The sequence below is a fragment of the Lepidochelys kempii genome, chromosome 2 (genome assembly GCF_965140285.1).
Source record: "Lepidochelys kempii isolate rLepKem1 chromosome 2, rLepKem1.hap1, whole genome shotgun sequence".
NCBI classification, from domain to species: Eukaryota; Metazoa; Chordata; order Testudines; family Cheloniidae; genus Lepidochelys; species Lepidochelys kempii.
In genome coordinates, this window is record NC_136381.1 from 267,611,240 (window position 1) to 267,631,808 (window position 20,569).

At 47.2% G+C, this 20,569-nt stretch overlaps 2 protein-coding genes across 9 annotated transcripts in view; one reads left to right on the plus strand and one right to left on the minus strand.

Annotated features, from left to right (window-relative positions):
- LOC140907905 (KAT8 regulatory NSL complex subunit 1) overlaps nt 1–5,306 on the minus strand; it is a 147,101-nt gene extending 141,795 nt beyond the window's left edge. For 3 of the 4 annotated variants that reach the window (XM_073334933.1, XM_073334934.1, XM_073334928.1), the window contains exons 1-2: nt 5,228–5,306; nt 2,057–2,195 (exon numbers count right to left, since the gene is read on the minus strand). Coding sequence is in view for 1 of the 4 variants with exons in the window: in XM_073334928.1 (XP_073191029.1) it covers nt 2,057–2,084 (28 nt within the window). In the remaining 3 variants the exon portion in view is untranslated. The remainder of the gene's footprint in view (nt 1–2,056; nt 2,196–5,227) is intronic. The other variant, XM_073334939.1, reaches the window with a different exon arrangement.
- Nucleotides 5,307–5,409: 103 nt separating this feature from the next.
- DHX30 (DExH-box helicase 30) overlaps nt 5,410–20,569 on the plus strand; it is a 42,850-nt gene continuing 27,690 nt past the window's right edge. The window contains exons 1-2 of one of the 5 annotated variants that reach the window (XM_073334945.2): nt 5,410–5,472; nt 10,476–10,530. In XM_073334945.2, the coding sequence (XP_073191046.1) occupies nt 10,503–10,530 (28 nt within the window). In that variant the 5' untranslated portion in view covers nt 5,410–5,472; nt 10,476–10,502. Of the gene's footprint in view, nt 5,533–5,652; nt 5,726–6,231; nt 6,850–10,475; nt 10,531–15,368; nt 15,615–20,569 lie in introns of those variants that run through there. The other 4 variants (XM_073334943.2, XM_073334942.2, XM_073334944.2 and 1 more) reach the window with 4 other exon arrangements.

Below are 20,569 nucleotides of genomic sequence, written 5' to 3' on the forward strand. Positions count from 1 at the left end.
CATGGCCATGTACTCCTACCCTGTGGCTGTGCATTTCTGCCAGGAGACTTGTACAGTTAATTTCAGTAAAAGTCACAGGTCATGGGCTCCGTGAATTTTTGTTTGTTGTCCGTGACCTGTCCATGATTTTTTACTAAAAATGACAAAATCTTAGCCTTAATGATTGGAGGTGAAAGAGGAGAAGCCACCAAAAAGGGCAAGGAAAGTGAGATATAAGCAGTGTTCTACCATTCTTCCCCCCGCACACACACCCCCACACCCAAAACACACTTCACTGCCTATAGCCACTGAAGACCTAAAATTGAAGATTTTTTTAGACAAATCTAATTTATTTTCACTACTTATGTTGTGTTTGGAACTTGATTCATTATGGATAGATTCAGTTTCATGTTTATGACTTTGGGGGTTGTTGTTTTTTTCCTTAGGTAAGTGTGTTGAAGATACATAGACATAAGTGTTTCTTACTCGAGCCCAGTACTGAAATTTTGGGAATAGAAGTTGATTGTTGGTGATCGTTAGCACCAGTTAAAAAAAAAATAATCAAAAAGATGATCCGCTTTGTGCTCATTTTGCAGTTACAAGGAAAAAGAAGCAGTGAGCTGCATTTAGACTTCAGGTCATACTTTGGTACCTCTGAATTACTCCTTAGAAATTAACAATGCTTGGAAACGGAATATTGAAAGCCTGCAAGATATTTTAAAGGAAGCTTGGGCAAATATTGTACTCTGTAGCCAGCATGTTTCAAGGAAACAGAGAAGCACTGGTCACTGAACATGCCTAATGTTTAAAATAATGGCACCTTCCCTATTATACCCTCTTTGTTAATAAGCAGTAAAACTCCCCTTCCTACACCACTCCAAACCAGTAACTTTTCTTAAGTTTACTTCAAACAGTCTATTTTACCCTCAAAATCCTGAGCATTCAGACATCAAACCCAAAGGATAGGTGCTCACTCTTCATTAACATTATTCCTTCATATACAGCCCATCTGTAGAGGTCTCAGAGGGATAAATGTTGCCTAATTCAATATTTTTGGCTGCCGTCCCCCAGTCTCCAGACCTAACCAAACCTGGTTCAATCATTTTTCTCATAATTATTCAAGAGCTGGAATAAGTGTAAAGTGGGCTATATTTGAAGCTCCCTACTAATCAGATAGAGGAACAAATGAAAGTGCAATACCAAAAAGCCACAAAGTCTTTCTTCCCACCCCATACATTGTACTCCTGCCATCTCTGTTCATTCTGGATGCATTCTAAAGTCAGAATTGCCTGATTTTACCACGGTTGTGAGTGAAGTTGGATGAAAGTTATGGGAGATAAGAATCATAGAATATTAGGGTTTGAAGAAACCTCAGGAGGTCATCTAGTCCAATCCCCTGCTCAAAGCAGGACCAACACCCACTAAATCATCCCAGCCAGGGCTTTGTCACGCCGGGCCTTAAAAACCTCTAAGGATGGAGATTCTACCACCTCTCTAGAGTAACCCATTCCAGTGCTTCACCACCCTCCTAGTGAAATGGTGTTTCCTAATATCCAACCTAGACCTCCCCCACTGCAACTTGAGACCATTGTTTCTTGTTCTGTCATCTGCCACCACTGAGAACAGCCTAGCTCCATCCTCTTTGAAACCCCCCTTCAGGTAGTTGAAGGCTGCTATCAAATCCCCCCTCACTCTTCTCTTCCGCAGACTAAATAACCCCAGTTCCCTCAGCCTCTCCTCGTAAGGCATGTGCCCCAGCCCCCTAATCCTTTACGTTGCCCTCCACTGGACTCTCTCCAATTTGTCCACATCCCTTCTGAAGAGGGGGGACTAAAACTGGACACAATACTCCAGGTGTGGCCTCACCAGTGCCAACTAAAGGGGAATAATCACTTCCCTCGATCTGCTGGCAATGTTCCTACTAATACAGCCCAATATGCCGTTGGCCTTCTTGGCAACAAGGACACAGTGCTGACTCATATCCAGCTTCTCATCCACTGTAATCCCCAGGTTCTTTTCAGCAGAATTGCTGCTTAGCCAGTAGTCAGCCAGATGCCAGTAGTCAGACATTTCTTACCTTCAGGTGACTCCCTTGCATGTCCCATTGCATTTTGTTCCACTCATTTTCTGTCTGACTGGGAGAAGCAAAGCTCTGCACTGTAAGCCACAGCAAAAAGTTTGGAACTGGAATACGTTTTTCAAGTTTAGCATTTAACCTGGAAGGGAAAAATTAAAAAAATAAGAAAACAAGCATTTGTTTTCTGATGCAGTTTTAATTATGTGGACAAAAAAGGAATTTTACAAATGTAATGGAGAAACCAATTACTTTTTTAAAAAAGTATACATACGTATGGATAGAAAGAAGGAGCTCTCCCTAATAACCTTTAGTCTAGTAGTTAGGCTACTCATCCAGGATGTAGAAGACCCCAGTTCAATTAGCCCCTCTGCCTGATGAGAAGGAATTTGAACAGAAGTTTCCCATGAGTGTCCTAACCACCAGATTATTGTGTGATCCTCACTCTCACCCAATATTTGTTAAATCTATTCCACTTTAATTAAATTATTAGAGACCCACATCAGAATATCCTATAGTCCAATAGTTAAAGATCACCTGAGATGGAGAACCCCTGTTCTGATCCCTTCTCATCATGCAGAGAAGGGAATTTAACCAGGATCTGCCACTTCCCATGTGAGCACCCTAATGCCTCAGCTGAAAATTATGAGGGAGCAGCCCTGCTCCTCCTATACCAGCTGTTTTGTGTGGAGTTAAGCAGCCTCTGAGTATGCCCATTTGAACATGCCCCACAGGCAAGATAGATGGGGGGAAACACCTATCTTCCCCTGGTTTGAGGATCCCACCAGGACTTAGGTGTGAGATAGGCATCAGGACACCAAGAGAGAGACAGCAGTGGGTATGCCCAAAAGCAGAAACTTAGTTGCCTAAGGACTGCCTCTGCTCACAGGAGTAGCAGGTTGGTAGTCATAATGGGCCTAGCTTCTGAGGTGTGCAGAGCACTTATTTGATAGGTACTTCATAAGAATGCATCCAGTGTTAAACATTGACAAGAGATTGTCTGAGATCAGCTTTGCAGTTTGTTACATACAAAGACAGAAGGTTAAATAATGACCTACTTGCCAGGGGCAATACTAAGCTTAAATCTTAATATATCTGTTCTACATAAATTGAACAATACAGTAGTATAAAACATAAAATTTCTGAGACTGGTATGGGGACATTTGGTGCTTTCACAGAATATGAAATTGTACTATGCCTTTCATAATGACCATAACCCAAGACAGATGTGAACTTCAGATTAAAAGAGCTTATCACATATGTGACCATAGGTGTCACATGAGCATATCGATTTCACCCTTGCCTCTCTCTACTGCCAACACTTTCCTGTTATATCATTGCCTCCTGCTGTATGGACTTTATTTTCTAAGACACCAGGCCCATGTACAGCACTATATAACTAACCTAAATATACTGCTTAACGTGGCCAGCCATTTCATTATTGAAAAAAAATAGAACTATTGATCTCCAGTGTTTAAAGTGAGAACTACACACACACACACGAAGTCTTGCTGTGTTTCACTTCCTCCCACAAAATCCAAGTCTTGTTTTCTAGAACTAATCTCTGCTCTAAGAAAATAAAATAAAAGCCATAAGTCACTTACACCTATGCATTTCATTCTGAATTATCTTCAATGCCTACAGCTTAGTGTCAGGACTTCACTGATGGAGCTCCTTAGGATCTAAACAACTCCCAGTCAGACCCCCTGTTTAGGCAATTCCCATTCATCTTAGCTGAGGCTCTTTGCTGGAAGGCAAACAGGAGGAAGCTCCTTTTGTGCCTCTTACGGCCCCAGGAGCCCAGTCTCCAGCACTGTCAAGACAGTGTATTTCACTGGCACTGAACTCACTCAAAAAAATAAAAAAATCAAATAGCAGCTACCTCTCGTGCAATGAAAAGGAAAGGAGAGACAGATTCGTGCACAAACTTCCCAAGGGCAGGAGACAAATTCAATCCCCTCCCTGTAAAAGGCTGCTGAAGAGCGAGACCAAAAGCTGCCCCACGGATATGTGGTGGTGGCCTATGCGTGTGAGACGCTGCCATACCCCCTTCACTCCCACCTCCCCCCAGGCCCCAGCAGCTCACACAGGGAAGAGCTGAACTAAGGATGGGAAAGTGAAGAGGAGAAAGGCCAAGGCCAGCGCGGTGGCGGGAAGCGGGGCGTCCGCGGAGAAGACGGGGGCGCGGCGGCGGGGGGACCTGAGGCGAGGCCGGGGGCGCGGCGGCGGGGGGACCTGAGGCGAGGCCGGGGGCGCGGCGGCGGGGGGACCTGAGGCGAGGCCGGGGGCGCGGCGGCGGGGGGACGGGGCGGCGGCGGCGGGGGGACCTGAGGCGAGGCCGGGGGACGGGGGACGGGGGGGCGGCGGCGGGGGGACCTGAGGCGAGGCCGGGGGCGGCGGCGGCGGGGGGACCTGAGGCGAGGCCAGGGGCGGCGGCGGCGGGGGGACCTGAGGCGAGGCCAGGGGCGGCGGCGGCGGGGGGACCTGAGGCGAGGCCGGGGGACCTGAGGCGAGGCCGGGGGACCTGAGGCGAGGCCGGGGGACGGGGGGGCGGCGGCGGGGGGACCTGAGGCGAGGCCGGGGGCGCGGCGGCGGGGGGACCTGAGGCGAGGCCGGGGGCGCGGCGGCGGGGGGACCTGAGGCGAGGCCGGGGGCGCGGCGGCGGGGGGACGGGGCGGCGGCGGCGGGGGGACCTGAGGCGAGGCCGGGGGACGGGGGACGGGGGGGCGGCGGCGGGGGGACCTGAGGCGAGGCCGGGGGACGGGGGGGCGGCGGCGGGGGGACCTGAGGCGAGGCCGGGGGGCGGGGGGGCGGCGGCGGGGGGACCTGAGGCGAGGCCGGGGGGCGGGGGGGCGGCGGCGGGGGGACCTGAGGCGAGGCCGGGGGGCGGGGGGACCTGAGGCGAGGCCGGGGGGCGGGGGGGCGGCGGCGGGGGGACCTGAGGCGAGGCCGGGGGCGGGAGACGGGGGGGCGGCGGTGGGGGACCTGAGGCGAGGCCGGGGGCGGGAGACGGGGGGACGGCGGCGGGGGCCCTGAGGCGAAGCCGGCGGCGGGGCGGCCGGTTGGGAGTGACGCAGGACTGGGCGTGAGGCGAAGGAACAGTCTGAGGCAGGGTACGGGACTTAGCGCGCCCGACAGCAGGGCCAGAACCTCGCACCTCTCCGCCTCGCTTACCTGAGCGCCGACGAACCTCCTGGTACGGCCACCGTCCACTGCCAACCCGGCCTCTAGCCCTGCCCTACTTCTCTCCCATTGGCCCGAACTGTTGCCATGGGGATAGCTCCCACCCGCCGCTCCTGGGTCGTAGCGGCCAAGGTGGCAGGTTTCATTTCCGGTGCGCACACCGGAAGCGGATTGCAGAGGCTCTTGGGAGTTGTAGTTTCGGCTGTCGCGGACCGGCGCTAGAGAGTTGTGAGGAGGTCGGTGTCGGGGACCTGGGACCTGCATCTCTCCATCCGTGGGAGGCTCCGAGCCGCCGTGTGCGTCGCGGGCGGCTGGCGGCATCTGCGCGTGTGCGCGGCGCGGGCAGGAGGGGCTCCGCGCCGGGGAGCCGGTGCGGGGGGGGGGGGCGGTGCGTTGTGCCGAAGGGGAGGCTCGGCGCCTCTGGGCGCGGCGGGGATGGGGCGGCCCCGTGTGCGGCGGGGAGGCGCTGAGCCTGCAGGCGGGGGCGAGGTGTGTGTGTTGTGGGGATGGGGGGGGGCAAGGGGAGTCGGTGGGAGGCGTTGGGGTGTCTGCGCGTGGGGATGGGGGGGCAAGGGGAGTCGGTGGGAGGCGTTGGGGTGTCTGCGCATGGGGATGGGGGGCAAGGGGAGCCGGGGGGGGGAAGGTGTCTGAGCCTCGGGATGGGGGGGCAAGGGGAGATGGGGTAAGGGGAGCCAGTGTGAGGTGTGGGGGTGTCTGAGCCTCCGTATGGGGGGGGCAAGGGGAGCTGGGGTGACGTGGGGGGTGTCTGAGCCTCTGTATGGGGGGGCAAGGGGAGCCGCGGTGATATGGGGGGGAGTGCGTCTGAGCCTCCGTATAGTGGGGGAAGGGGAGCAAGGGGGTGTGTGTCTGAGCCTCCATATGGGGGGGATAAGGGGAGCCGGGGTGATGTGAGGGTGCCTGAGCGTCTGTTTCCGGGGGGCAAGGGGAGCTGGAGTGGGATTGGGGGGGGGGGGGAAGGGGAGCCTGTGTGAGATTGGGAAGCTTTCAGAGATGTGGATTTTAACAGCTGAGTTCCAGAGGCAGCTGTTCACTTCTGGGAATCTCCAGAGGAGAGCCCTGGTTTGATAGAGCTGGGGAAGTTTCTCAAGCCTGGTGTCTCCTTCTTAGTGCTAACAGCTGCAGGGGGAATAATGTTGTGGGGAATGGATGAGGTGAGAAGGTTCCAAGATGGGTATCTGGAATTGGAAGCAAAACTGGCAAACAAAGCTGCCAGCTGATTCCTTTTTCCTGCAACCCCACTGGTCCTCAGCCCTGCTGTAGAGCCCAGTTCCTTGACTCCACATGCAGCCCATCTGCCTGGTGCTATGTCTCTGGGCTCCCCATTGGGCCCACAGACCTGGATTTTGCAGTGGGACTGGGCTGGGTGTGCAGCAGGTGCCAGGGACCTTTGGAACTCCTTCTGCCAATGCTATCCCAAGCTGCCTACCAGCATCAGTGACCCTCCACAGCCTCACTAAACTTAGCAGCAGAAATCCCAAGAAGGCAGTGATGGAGAACAGAAATCTTCTCCAAAGAACCAGTGATCCATCAGCCTCTGTGGTAGAAATTAAAAACAGTTCTTCGAGCATTGCCTGCATGGATCCCTGTTTTAGGTGAGGAGCAAGCCTTGGGAATTTTGGAATAGCAATGTTGGAGAGGCGGGGGGGGGGGGGCTGCATGAACCTCCTGCCAGTGTCCTTTTGACCTCCCCTACACTCAACGATATACAAAGGGATGTGAATGTGGCTTAGTTTTTTCTGACTGCTATAGGCAGTGAGCAAGAGCTCTGTGGTGTAGGTTGCTTCCTTGTGTGGCCTGTTTTGGGGAAACAGCTTTTTCTATATATATAAATATAGATTTATTTATAGCTAGGAATAGTTACTGGAGATGGCCAAAAATCCTAATGCTCTGTTGAGCATTATGTTTCTGGGCTGCTCTCATGTTGTTGAGGGCCTATCTAAAAATTACTAAAGTCAAGTTTCCTGGATTCTATCTGTGTCCCTGCTGTAATTGTATTAAGTCTGTCATCAGCTAACATATTTGGTTCCTGTTCTTCTTCAGTGTGAGCATGTCTCATTCTGCTTAGTCAGGTTCTAATGCTGGGCCTGGAAATGCTTCAGCACCCAGAAACTTGGCTTGGTCATCTTATGTTGTTGATTCTAAATGTCCCATTGAACTGCCTGTTAGAAGTCCCATAGCTTCATGGTTCCATTCTCCCTAAACCCAGTGTCATGTCAAAAAGAGAGATAAACTCCCACCTCTAGCTCAGCATCAAGTCTTAACAGCAAACTTCTTGAGTCTTTGAAACACTCCATCTCTCATTATCATTCTTTTCCTTCAGCAGCAAAGATGAAAAGAAGCCATGAGGCCACCATAATTGCGGGTCTTCCTTGGTGTCAGTGTCTTCAGCAATGTCTGGTGGCAACATTGAGTGTCTTGGGATCTTCCATCTTGGTTTTGGGTGCTGTGGTATCATTGATGGTTTCTGGTTCGAGATCCTCTGTGTTAGGGATCTTGGCATTGGACCCTCCAGTTCTGGTGCTGAATCTAGCTGATGAATATTGGTTCCAGGTGCCTCAATGCTGAGTACGTCTATCCAGGCTGTTGCCTCTGTGCTGCTCTTGGATACCCAGCTGCTGGGTGGTTAGATCCAGGCTGTGACTGCTCCCAAAGCTTTCTATGTCATTCAGAGGAAACTTAGCCCAATGGAGGGAACACTGGACTATGAGCTCTGGCTCTGACACACTATGTAAACTTGAGAAAATCACTTAACCTCTCCGTCTGTGTCCTTGTTCGCCTCCCACCCTTAATCTTTCTTATCTGTTTAGACAGTCCCTGCCCCAAAGGGCTTACAATCTATTACTATGCGTTTGACCAGTGTCTGGGATAATGGGGGGGTGCAGGCATCTCATTTGGGGATCTCTAAGTGCTACTGTAATACAAATAATAATAACTTGACATTGGTGGTGTTCGTGAACTGAGCTAATCTGTTGCTGAATCTCTTTAGATCTCTGTGTTCGCTGGCTCTGATATCTCCTTCCTTGGTGCTGAATAGTGACGCATCCCCTCTTTCTCCTTTCCATGTTTCCTCTGTGCACTGTCCTGGTGGACTTGGTCTTCAGAGCCAGGAACTATCAGAGTCAACCTTACTGTCATCATTGATGAGGTCATAGATCCACTCTTGGATCTCCTGATTTCAGAATTCTTCTGACCGTCCTAGTTAAGATGAGGCCTCTCTGGTTCTCTCTGAATTCATGGTCCTCCTGGAATGAATCTCACCTATTCTATACACCAAAGGCACATTAGCCCTATTGGGCTACGTAGGTTCAATTTCTTACATTACTTACATGAGACGTCATCGTGCAAGATCTTTCACTGAAGATTTAGTCTACATGCAAGTAACTGATGTCTCAATCTTTGTCATATTTAAAGGAATGGAAGGAAGGAAGATGCCACGGATATGCCTGTTCCAAGATGTCCTCATCAAAGCCATATGCTTCTGTGACACCATTAGCGGTCACTCCCCAATAACTTTAAAGTTTTCAAGGGCTGGCTATTTTGTATCATATTGGGATAAAATGAGAGGTCAGTCCATTCCCACTCATAGATTGTCAAAGTAGATTAGACTCAACATCCACACTTGCCATGAATTAATAGAGATACCAATATCAGCAGACATGAAGGCATTTTGTACCAAGTCTACGATGACCATTACTCCAAGTCTCAGGAATGTTCATCCCCAGAGAGGTATACTAAACTGCTACCTAGAGTTCCATCCATGAATGATGTTATGATATTCATGCTGAATTACTACCAGGACTTCGCTTGTAGGTTGGATCATCCAATTTGGAGCATCCTGGAATCCTTAGTTGAGCAAGATTCTCCAGCTTTATCTCTTTGGGTCTGGGGACTGCTTGTTAATCACCTACAGTGGGTTTTCATGCAGGCAATGCTGAAAGAAATATGTAAATATTTTTCTATAGCAATTGTTACTGTTGTTCTTTGAGGATGACAGTGTGGATCCATCCAAGCAATCTGCCGTTATGTATCATTGGGCTAGGAGGGAGTCCAACCTCAACAAGTACAGCTATTGAAAATACCACGTTCATGCCCACTGTATACTCATCAGTCACCTACAGTATGGATCCATGCAGGCAATCCTCTTGAGGGATCATGTTTGTCTATTTCACTATTTTTGAAATAGACAATTAAAAATACAAAGTTATTTGGCTTCTTCACTACAAAAAATGGTTAATTACTATAGCAAAGTGTCAACTTCTTATCACCAAAATCAGTAGGTTTGGCTCTGCATGCACAAAGGGAGCAGATCTGTTGAGTATAAGAAAGGTGCCATTTTCACACAGTCACGTTTCAGAATAGAAAAGTGTTCTTGCACTTAGGCTGTTCTTGCACCACTGGAATCAATAGGATTTTTGCTATTGATTTCAGTGGGAGCCCTTTGAAAGCCTAGTAATAATAGTATCATCTGAATGGGAACACCCACAAATCTGCTTCAAATCTGTTATGAAATCTTTGTTACTCTAATTCCAAGAATGCTCTAAAACCGAACTAGTGGGTATGAGTAATAGATTATTTCCAAAATTATGTTTTGTTGCCCTTGCGTTTCTCTTTCCCCTATCAGATGTCATTAGTCCCACATTGAGGACAGTGCATTTTAAAATAAATTGCTAGCTTAACTTCTTAACTTGAGTTGGGCAAAAAACAACTGAAACATCAAACAAATGCAGGACTTTTCAGTGTGCTTTATAACTGGGAAAATACATTAACCGATATATGTCAGTCTTAAGAAAAAAAATGTGTGTTGAGGGCATGGGAGAAATCTCAAGAGCAGCCTATCAGTATGTTGTATTTCATCTCAGTGGGACTTGCTATGGCTAGATTGTGAATGCCTAGAAATCAGTAGCACCTTTCATCCTGCAAATTTCCAAAGTCTTTACAAACTTGAACTGATATTTAGAGGGATCACTTCCCCCACCTCTAGATATAACATAGCAGCTATTTAACAGAGTGCAACAACTTTATTCAGCAATTTAAGACCTCAAATAATAGATACTATAGCCAAGCAGAATGCAGTCATTCAAACTGGAATCTGATCAGAATTCAGCTGTATTCCTCACCTAAAAGATAGTTAATATCAGAAAAGCTAGTGGAGGCTTAGACATTTCAGAGAGGAATATAAATTCTAACTTCCTGCCTCTTCACCCTCTTGCTTTCCTAGGAATCAGATCTTTTCACTTTGACAGAGATGTTCTCGCTGAATTCATGTAGAAAAGGTAAGGACTTGGTTGGTTTGGGGAACTCTCTCATCTCTCACCATTATTTTTTCTTGACTGATCAGCTATAGCACTAGATCTCTGGACAAAGACATCCCGTTCATAAATAATTTTTCCATCCTTTTCTATACTGGATGATATGACAGGTGTGCCATACTGCCTGGCAATGTGACTTGATATCTCATTCATTTAAGTGTTTGTGCCACCAATACATGTTTAAATGTGCTGAAAAGGAAGGATGTGTGAGAAAATTAGTGGCCACATTGACAGTTGTTATGTGTCACTCTTTTTATAGATTCATAGATATTAAGGTCAGAAGGGACCATTATCATCATCTAGTCTGACCTCCTGCACAATGCAGGCCACAGAATCTCACCCACCCAGTCCTGCGATAAACCTCCCACCTACATCTGAGCCATTGAAGTCCTCAAAGCATGGTTTAAAGACTTCAAGGTGCAGAGAATCCTCCAGCAAGTGACCTGTGCCCCATGCTACAGAGGAAGGCGAAAAACCTCCAGGGCCTCTTCCAATCTGCCCTGGAGGAAAATTCCTTCCTTTTTAACTGCAAGGATAGCCTCACATTCAAGGGTAGAATTTGTCCCCACTCGTAAAAGTGTAAATGTTTCCCAACCATAATTGTTTGATATCTAGTACTTATGCAGCAGTGTAAATCACTTTTCAGCTAGGGAAGCTGTCTGAACAAGTGTTAATGTCACAAGTATCTGTACTTACATTAAGTAGTACAGTAAGAGAGTCATTCCATGCAGAAGCTGGAGATGGAAAAGAACTACTGTGTCATCCAGTCCATCTCCCTGACAATACAGGTTTGTTCCCTATAGTGCATTACTTAGCTCTTCATCCAGTTTAGTTCTAATTAGTTTGAATTTTCCTTTTTAATTTCATCCTCCTACTTAGTTGTATCCCTTTGTACTAGTTCAATAAGTCTCTCTCCTTCGTGTTTACATAATTCAAATATGTCAACTGTTATCATGTCCCTTTTTGTCATCGCTCAGCCAAGCTCTTGATTTAGCTCTTTTTAGTCTTCCATCATAAGTCAAGTCCCTTCAGCCACTGGTCATTGTTGTTGCTTTTTCTGAATGTCCTTCAGTAACTCTATCTTAAAATGAGCTGCTCAGAACTGAATCCAGTATGCCTGGTATGGTTGCACCAGAAATGTACAGCGAGGGTTTATTATCTCCCTGCTCTGGGAAGTAATGCCTCTGATTCACTGCTTGGGTGACATAACGTTTCATTAGCCATTCTCAATGTCAAGCTAAAAATTTAGGTCATCAATAGTCATGGATCCTATCATTTAAAAAATTAATGATATTTGACATTTGTATTTCAGTGGAAAAACTTAAGATGCCCAAGTAAAAATCTGGGCAGGATGGGAGGCTGAAGGAGAGCAGCAACTCATGAGGGCTAGTGGTTTGTCATGGCTGGACTGGGGGTAGGGACTTCATGGATTCTGTGACATGACTAGTTTTTTGAGGAAAGTCTTGAAGCTAGCATATCTGGATAAGAAGCTTCTGTACAATGCTGCTGCTGCCATCCCCTTTGCAAAGGCTCATGTAGGGGGAGAAGAAGGGTCAGCCGCGGCTCACTGCTGTGAGTCTGAACTGGCATGCAGCGGGCGAGTGGTATTAAACTATTAGTTAAATGCTGTTAAATACTTTTCATTGCAAAATAAAGGATATTTTGGTTGAAATAATGTAACCTGTGACTTCTGGCATTTTTTCCATAAATTGATTCTTGCCTTTTTTCTGTGACCAGACTTCAACTTATTGTCTAATTTACCGTGACAAACCACTAGCCCTACTACTTATATCTAATTTGCTGAATACTCTCACCCTTTTCTTTTTTTGCATCACTGTTTCTTCCTCCCATTGAATGTGTGTTTTCCATAGTCTTCCCGAGATGTACAGCTATATTTTTCCATTGTTGTATTCTCCACCAATGGTTCTCATCTCTTTAGGGCTCTCTCTATTATTTCTGCATTCACTGGTACGCATAACTCAAAACAACTTAATATAATCTGTGATTTTCCTTAATGCAATGGTTCTCAACCAGAGGTCCGAGGCCCCCTGCGGGGCTGCAAGCAGATTTCAGGGAGGCCGCCACGCAGGGCCAGCATTAGACTCGCTGGGGCCCAGGGCAGAAGGCAGAAGCCCTGCCGTATGGGGTTGAAGCCCGGGCCCTGAACCCTGCCATCCAGGGTTGAAGCCTAAACATTGTAGCTGCATGGGGGCCCCTGTGACATGAGGCCTCAGGCAACTGCCCTGCTTGCTACCCCCTAATGCCAGCCCTGGCTTTTATATGCAGAAAATCCATTATTGTGGCCCAGGTGGGCGGTGGGTTTTTATAGCATGTTGAGGGGGCTTCAGAAAGAAAAAGGTTGAGAACCTCTGCTTTAATGGACATCTTACTCCTTCAAGATCACAATGAACATGTTAAATAAACTGGATACATTGGCATTTAACATTAATCCCTTCTACACACACACTTTTTATTTCCCCCAGAAGTTTTACTTCTGCTTAACTATTTCTATCCAAACCAATTTGAAATAATTTTTCAAAATAGGGTTCATGGGGTTTAGTATCAAATCATTTGCATCTACTGAATTTCCTTAATTTGGGCAACTTGTCCGGCAAGATTTGTTCTATAGGAACCAATGCCATGTATTGCTTATGGTTGTCATCCTCCAGTCATACTTTTCTCAATATTTGTTTAATTATTATATTGGGGATAGAAGTTAGACTTATGGGGCAATAAACTGCTAGGATCATTTTAATTTTCTTTTTTGAAAATCTGTACTGCATTTTTTCCAGTGCCTCTCTGGTTGCCTGATTTTTTCAGAAATATTTGTCATTGGTACAGTAAGTTAGTTAATTTGCTTAATACCCTAAGATGCACATCCTCTGAGACAAGTGATTTAGTGTGTGTTCAGATCTTTCAAGTACACCTTTATCTGTTCTTTGTTAAAAATCTTTTATACGGGGTTTTCCTAACTTAACTGTTCAGACATCTTTTAAAAATCTGCCCTCTGCATGAAAAATGTAAAAGTTTAAATTTCTTATTTTATCTCTCTCCTGACATTAGTTGTTTTGTCGACAGCCTTATTCCTCTTAATGATTTTTTACACATTCTAAACAATGTAAAATCTTGTTTTACAAGCAAAGTATTTACTGATTAATAAATGACATTTAAACTAACATATAAATAGAACTCACTACTGTAAAGAGGCACTCTCAATTTAATTGTAGCCCAAAGTGCATACGTTATAAATAGATTTCATAAAATTTAAGGTGTATGTGAATATTTTGACCACTTAAAAAAAGAATTCTGATGGGGGGGTGGGGGAATTAAAGCATCCCTGCGGTGGTAGGGTAGTTGACATCCACATGTTACAGTATTAATAACTTTATGCTCAAAACATTTAATTGTTAAAACTGACCAAATCTAATTTTTTCAAGGTGAGAAAAATGCAAACAGTGAACAATATAAATAAGTATTTTTTTAATTCTCAAATGTTAGTATCTAAAGTGTTAGTAAAATAATGAAGTTTGATTGCAACTGAGACACTGGAAACTTGAAGTATAGTCAGTATGTATCTTTTTTTTAAAATTACTTTCAGGTACTAAACCTGCTCCTGAACTTTCCCTGCTGATTGGTATAGTTCTTGAAGTCAGATCTTCCTGTTTGCTTGCTTGTTTTTTGTTTGGTTGTTTGGTTGTTTTTTAAATGTGGTCTCATTACTATGTGAAAAAAATGGGGAGAATATAACTCAGCTATGTTGGCGAAATGGTGAAAATATACACAAGGTGCTGGCAAATGCATTTTTGTCTTCTACTCTCCAAATTGTAATAGTTAAAAAAAAACCCAGAAGTTATATTTTTTAAGTGCCCTTTAACATTGTATTTAAAAGAGCAGGGCAGTAGAAGTCAGAATATCTGGGGACCATTCGCAGCACTGCACTAACTTCTTCTGGTTTATGAGCAAGTGAATCATAAACATCTCTGTGGGTCAGTTTCCTCATTTGTAAAAATTGTATAATGCTAACCTACCGTAAGAGGCTGTTGCGAGGCTCAGATAGTATTCAGAAAGTGCCTCACCTCAAAGCTATATCTTACATGTATTTATAGGCTTAATTTCTCTTATGTGGCTTCTGGTTGATATACATGTGATCTAGAGATAATACAAAGAGTAGATTTGCTACCTAGGGCCACTCAAGGGGGAGCAGCAGGCTAAATGATATTTATACAATGTCAGATGTAAATATGACTATACTTTAAAAATAAAAAGGGGTGGGGGGAAGGGTCCTACTATTTAAATGACTGGCATACTTGGCCTGGAGCTTGAAGTTCTTTGTTTAACTTCAGAACAGCTATGGGCAGGCCTAGTGCAGGCTTCCCCCATTCTGCCCTTTCCCTCAACTTTGACGTGGCGAGAACCCCTGTACCAGGGAGAGGGATCCCTTGCTTTCTAGCCCTGTTTACTTTCTTGGCCTTTTCAATGCAGCTCGCTAGTGCGGGGGTGGGTAGGGGAGGAGTGGACACTATCCATTGCAAGAAGGCCACAGACCTACCCTTGAATGAGAATGGGTAAGTTACTATAAAACAGGGGCCTGCAGGAGCGAAAGGGGGTGTCCGGTAAGGGGGAGGCCTGGTCGGAGCATTGGGGGAGGCTGATAGCTATAGGGCAAGGGTGTGGAGGGAGGACAGCTCACCGCAGCGCCTGTGCTCAAGCTCCTCCTTGTCTGCAATGCTCCGATCTTCTCGCTAGGGGCCGCTGCGTTCAGGTGGTTCCTCCTCGTGCAGGCGGCGCCCCCGTCGTTGTCCCTGCCCGGCCTGAAGCCGGTAGTAGGTGGTCTTGCAAGATGGCGGCGCCCAGGCGGCTCCTGCTGGCGCTGGTGAGTGGCGTTTCCGGGCCGCGGCGCTGCCGCCGCTACCGCCGGGCGGGGCTGGTGGAAGCGGGCGGCGCCACGCGGAGCCTGTGCGCGGGCGGCCCCCTGAGAGAGGCGGCGCCCGGAGCGGAGCCGGAGCCGGGAGCGGACGGAGCGGGAGAAGCCGGCGCAATGGTGAAGGGTGAGCTGAAGCCTCTTCCCCCCGCCTGGGCCGGCGGATCTTCCTCCAGGCGGGGGTGGCAGGGCGACAAAGGCAAAGGCCCCGCTTCCGCCATAGAGGGGCCGGGGGGGGCAGATTCCGTCCCCCAGGGAATTGGGGTGGGGGGAGAGCGAGGCCCCCTTTCCCCAGCGCCGCCCACGCCCCGGCTCCCTGCGCTCGCCGGCCGCCCGGCCGGCTTCTGCCCGCCTTGAGGGCGGGTAGGCCCCGGCGACGGCCCGCGCGGCCCCGGCGCGGGAGCCCAGACCTCTCCCGGGAAGGGATGGGGTGGACGGGACAGGGCGCCCGCCGCCATCTGAGGGGCTCGGGGGCCCGGCGGCTGGCGAACAAGCGCAGGGGGGAGCTGGTGCTCCGTGTGCTCAGTGCGGAGAGACTCGTGGGGCCTCGGGTGACCCTGCCGGGCAGGGATTCCTGGCTGGAGTCTGGAGCACGGGAGACGAGCGGGTGCGTGGGCCGTCCCGTCCCTCTCCTACTGCTGCTTGCCCAGGTGAAGTGGCTGACGGCGGTGCTTTTTCCTAGGGCCCCTTCTCTTCTCCCAGTGTGGCCCCTACACGGGTGTGAAACTGCTGGTGCTGATCAGCAACGAGTCCTGGGCCTGGCTACTTGGATAACTGTGGAGCAGCTGCATGTTGGGGAGGGGGGGGTGGTTTCTGAAGCCTACCTTTAATAACGAATAGGATGGGTCTGGGCTTCCTGAATGTGAATCTCTCAGTATTATGAACTTTCATTCTGTTCTCAGCCTCTGATTTACAAATAGGGTGGATTGGATGCTCAGGAGAGTGGTGAAGGGTTCCATATCCTTTTACCTCAAGGTCACTTGTTTTGTGGGCAGATGACTTCAGTCTGTAGAGCTGGCAGGCTGGCACCTTTGACCAGCTAATGTCTCTGTCCTAACCAAATGAAATGTAAAAAGTAAGCTGGATGTTAAAAGTTCCCGTTTACCAGAAATTCCTTTGTGTAACAACTTCCATAAATTACATATGGGAAGCTGTTTGTTAGAGCCTGCTGGGCATTCCTCTCTGCATATCATCCTTCAGTGTGTAGCAGACATTCACTTGAGTTACAGTTTGTTTCCCTCTTAATGTCCTTATCCTATTCAGGGCTGACTTAATTGTGCACTTAGAACCTCACACATTTTTAAAAAAGCTTTTACACCTTTCAATTATCTAGTTCAAATCTTGCATACGCTTTTTAAAAAGGTTGTGTCTTTTTCAAGGATGTTTGCAAACATACTAATAAGCCATGACCGGCTTACTACAGGCATGATATTAAGCTACTAGTGCATAGATGCTTTGTGAGGTATACTGCCAAAGGCTGAGAGCCTTCATCTACCCAAGAAGTGCCCTGGAAGGCTTATTGCTGTCATATGATGGTTTACCTGTACATTCAATTTTTTTTTAAATTTCCTGTGTGTTTTGGGCAGGGCCGGCTCCAGGCACCGGCGTTTCAAGCAGGTGCTTGGGGCCGCCGTCAGAAAGGGGCGGCAGAGTTTCCACGGCGGAGGCAATTCGGCAGCAGCTTTTCTCTCTCTCCTGCCGGTCCGTGGCAGCAATTCGGCAGTGACAGTTTTTTTCACTGCTTGGGACAGCGAAACTGCTAGAGCCGGCCCTGGTTTTGGGTGGACTTCTTTCTGTGAGCTTCCGCTATGGAAATTAGTTCCTACTAAAAGGTTAAGAAAAAATAGTAGGAAAAAATTATATAAATACCTCTATCTCAAATATTTTAATTTTTTTAACTCTTCTTTGTCTCTAATTGGTCACTTACTTCCCTTTCCCCTCAAAAGCTCCGCTATCCTTTTGGTAGCATTTTATGACCTAACAGCTTTCAACTCTTGCATATAAATTGGCCTGTTGAACAGCTACCAATTTGACCTGTTTTCCAGTGAAAATGTTAGAACTCAAATGATCCCCTCCCTTCCCCCACTCCAAACTGCTTCTGAAAGGGTAGTTTGACACACTGGGAAAGGAGACATTTTAAACTCATTTTTTCTCCTTTAGCACCTCATTTCCCTATAGACAACTACTGCCTATTTCATCCATCCCCAGATGCCCTGTCTTTCTGCTTCCCTTAATTTTTCCCAAGTGTCCATTAAACATAATAGGTATAGCTGTCTTTTTGTGTTTTAGTGAGATCTTGGCTGTACACAGTTAGGAGCTGGCATACTCTGTGACATCAAAAAGCCCAACTAGCCAACCAGAAAGCTGCTTGGGTGTTACAGGCAGACTTTGACAGTGATAACAGTGACTCAGATAAAGCTGGAGCAGATTGCTGGAGTCTTTTCATCCTCATTGCCTTGTATTGAGTTCTCCAGTGATAGACTCAGAGCACGTGAGGTTGTTTCAGGATGCTCACTGAAAGCATAAAAGGTATGCCTCATTCAACACGTAAGGTGTCTTTAAGGGCTCCCTGAAAGCCTGAGCTCCATCTCAGTGACTATTACTTGAGCCCATAGGGAGCATGAAAGTCACTTTGAGGTATTTCTTATGGAGGCAGGTCCCAAGCCTTCCATTGTCAGATTGATATCTTCAGGCTCAATTTATTCTGGTATCTTGGCACTGACACCTGGTGAAACCACTACAGATACACCAGACCCTCGCTAGAACGCGGGATTTGGGATCCTTGCATGGTACCGCATTATAGCGGGGACCACGTTAAAATGAAGTGCAATTAAAATAATTAAATTTGGGATCCATGGCCACATTATATGTGAATTCGTGCTATATAGACATGTGTTCTAGCGAGGGTCCGGTATATTGAAAATGCATCTCTGATCTGAGATGTTTTCTGGGTCTGTTACTGAAATCCACATGAATTTTGTTTTGCACCAATAAGGAATCTTTTTCTTCCTCTCTGTAGCTACACAGATTTGCCTCACTAGTTGTCGTTTGTGGTTCTCCAGTTTGAGATTATCTACCCTAGTTCTGAGGGTTATTGCTGTCATTCTTAGATTGTAAGCACTTTTGGGGCAGGGTCTGCATGGTCTTTTATTTGTATTGTGCCTACCCTACTGGGTGATGCTGTATTATAAATATTTGTAATGGAGTCCAACCTGAGAACTCTGGTGTGTAGTCCTCTAGCAAGAAAAGTCCTACTGTAATTATCTACATGAGCGGGTGTTGGAGGGCCACAAGCTTTTCATCCTTGCACATGTCTGATGTTTTGGGGGCATTCTCCATCAGGTTTCCTTAATTTTTATGGACCCTATGCATCTTGGTCTTCCTGCATATCTGTTGCTCATTTGCAGCTTCTTTCTGAGGAAGAGGATATGGAGGAAGGTATGAACAGTCAAGATCAACCTAACAGTCTTTTGTTATTCCCCACATGAGAATGTAGGCCATTCAGTCTCTCCACTTAACAATTTTTGGCGTTTCCTGGATTTGCTGGGGCTGATAGCACCTTAGGTGCTATGAATGGGATTTTCAAAAGCACTTGATGTTGGCCTTACTCTGCACCCATTGAAGTCAGTGGTAAAACTCCCACTGTCTTCTAGAATTAGGCCAGTGCTGAGTGCTTTTTATAACCCACCTTGACTTGTCTGCTGTCCAAGAAGGGAAGAGTTTTTCTCTCTTTCTACAGATGTGGCCTGATAGGGACTAAAGACTAAAACCAGCCTCCATTTCATCCATCTTGGGGATGTCAAGTACCAACTCTCTCAACTGGGTTTTGACTGCCTTTTAGCCCATCTGCAATCAGGGCCTCTAGTCTTGACAGTCACAGAGACTGGAGTGATATGTGACATCCGCTACATGGTCCCACTAGAGCAGTTAGCCAGCTGCAATCACAGAAAAGCTTCCTAACTGCTACATAACTGCTTTAAAATCACTGATGGGTACATGGCTGGAAATGTGGTGCACATGGCTTGAAATATTTGATGAGGATGTCATAATGCTCAGTGATGATGCTGAACGCCTTCCTGGAGGCAAAGAGAAAGATTGGTTGGCCTGGAAATGTTTAAATCACCCCTGAACAAGAGTTGGCAGGTCAAAAGTCAATATGCAGAAGTGGGGCTGTTCCAACAACCGAGACACATGACTGCAGCAAAACACAAATTGTGGGACATTTGTTGGTCTGCTGGCTCCTGGAGGAACCATGCACCATGGAAGATCTCACCAAGGCTACAGACTGGGCCCAACACTGGAAAAGTCTATGATAGTGGTGGAAAGACAAGATAAGAAGTCACAGAGAGATACGTCATTCTGCTTTTGGATGAAGGTGCCAAGAAATTCAGTCTGCCAGGGAAGAAACCACACTCGCTGCAACTTGGGAATTCAGGTTTGCATCTTCAAATACTTCTGGTGATGCATGTCTTCTCCACATGAGATTAGACCATTTCAGTTCTGGGGTTGAAGATGTAGGATGATTATTTGGGTGACTCCTTGGGCACGGCACATTCTGTGGCAATGTCAGTAGCTATGAGGCATACGTTGTTGCTCAGCTGGCAGTTCAGATCTTGATCTACAAGCCAAAATGGAGGATTTTGCCATTTGGAGGAACCATTCTCCTTTGCTCCCAGGTGGATTAAACACTGAAGTTGACTACAAATCCATCTCAAAATCCTTGGTGTCGTTATATAAACACGTCTATTCTTCGTAGATACCTGTGACAAGGTCCTCCTCATCCTTTGCTCCTTATCACAGATTTCCTCAAAGGAGTCCTGTTTCTCAAAGCAGAGGCAATCATAGACCTAAAATACATGTTCTTGCTGATGGCAGTCCATGTAACTCCTCCTCATCTACAAAGTGGGTTTAGTGGGGGTGATTGTGAATTGTTTTTCTCCTTTTTCCCCTAAGAATGGGATTACTGTAGACAGACTATTAGTTTGAGGATCCTTAGAAAAGGTTACCCCATGCCACCTATCAACCCTCCCCTCTCTTCATGGACCCCTGTCATGGGACTCTATTGAGGTGAAGTAGCCTTAT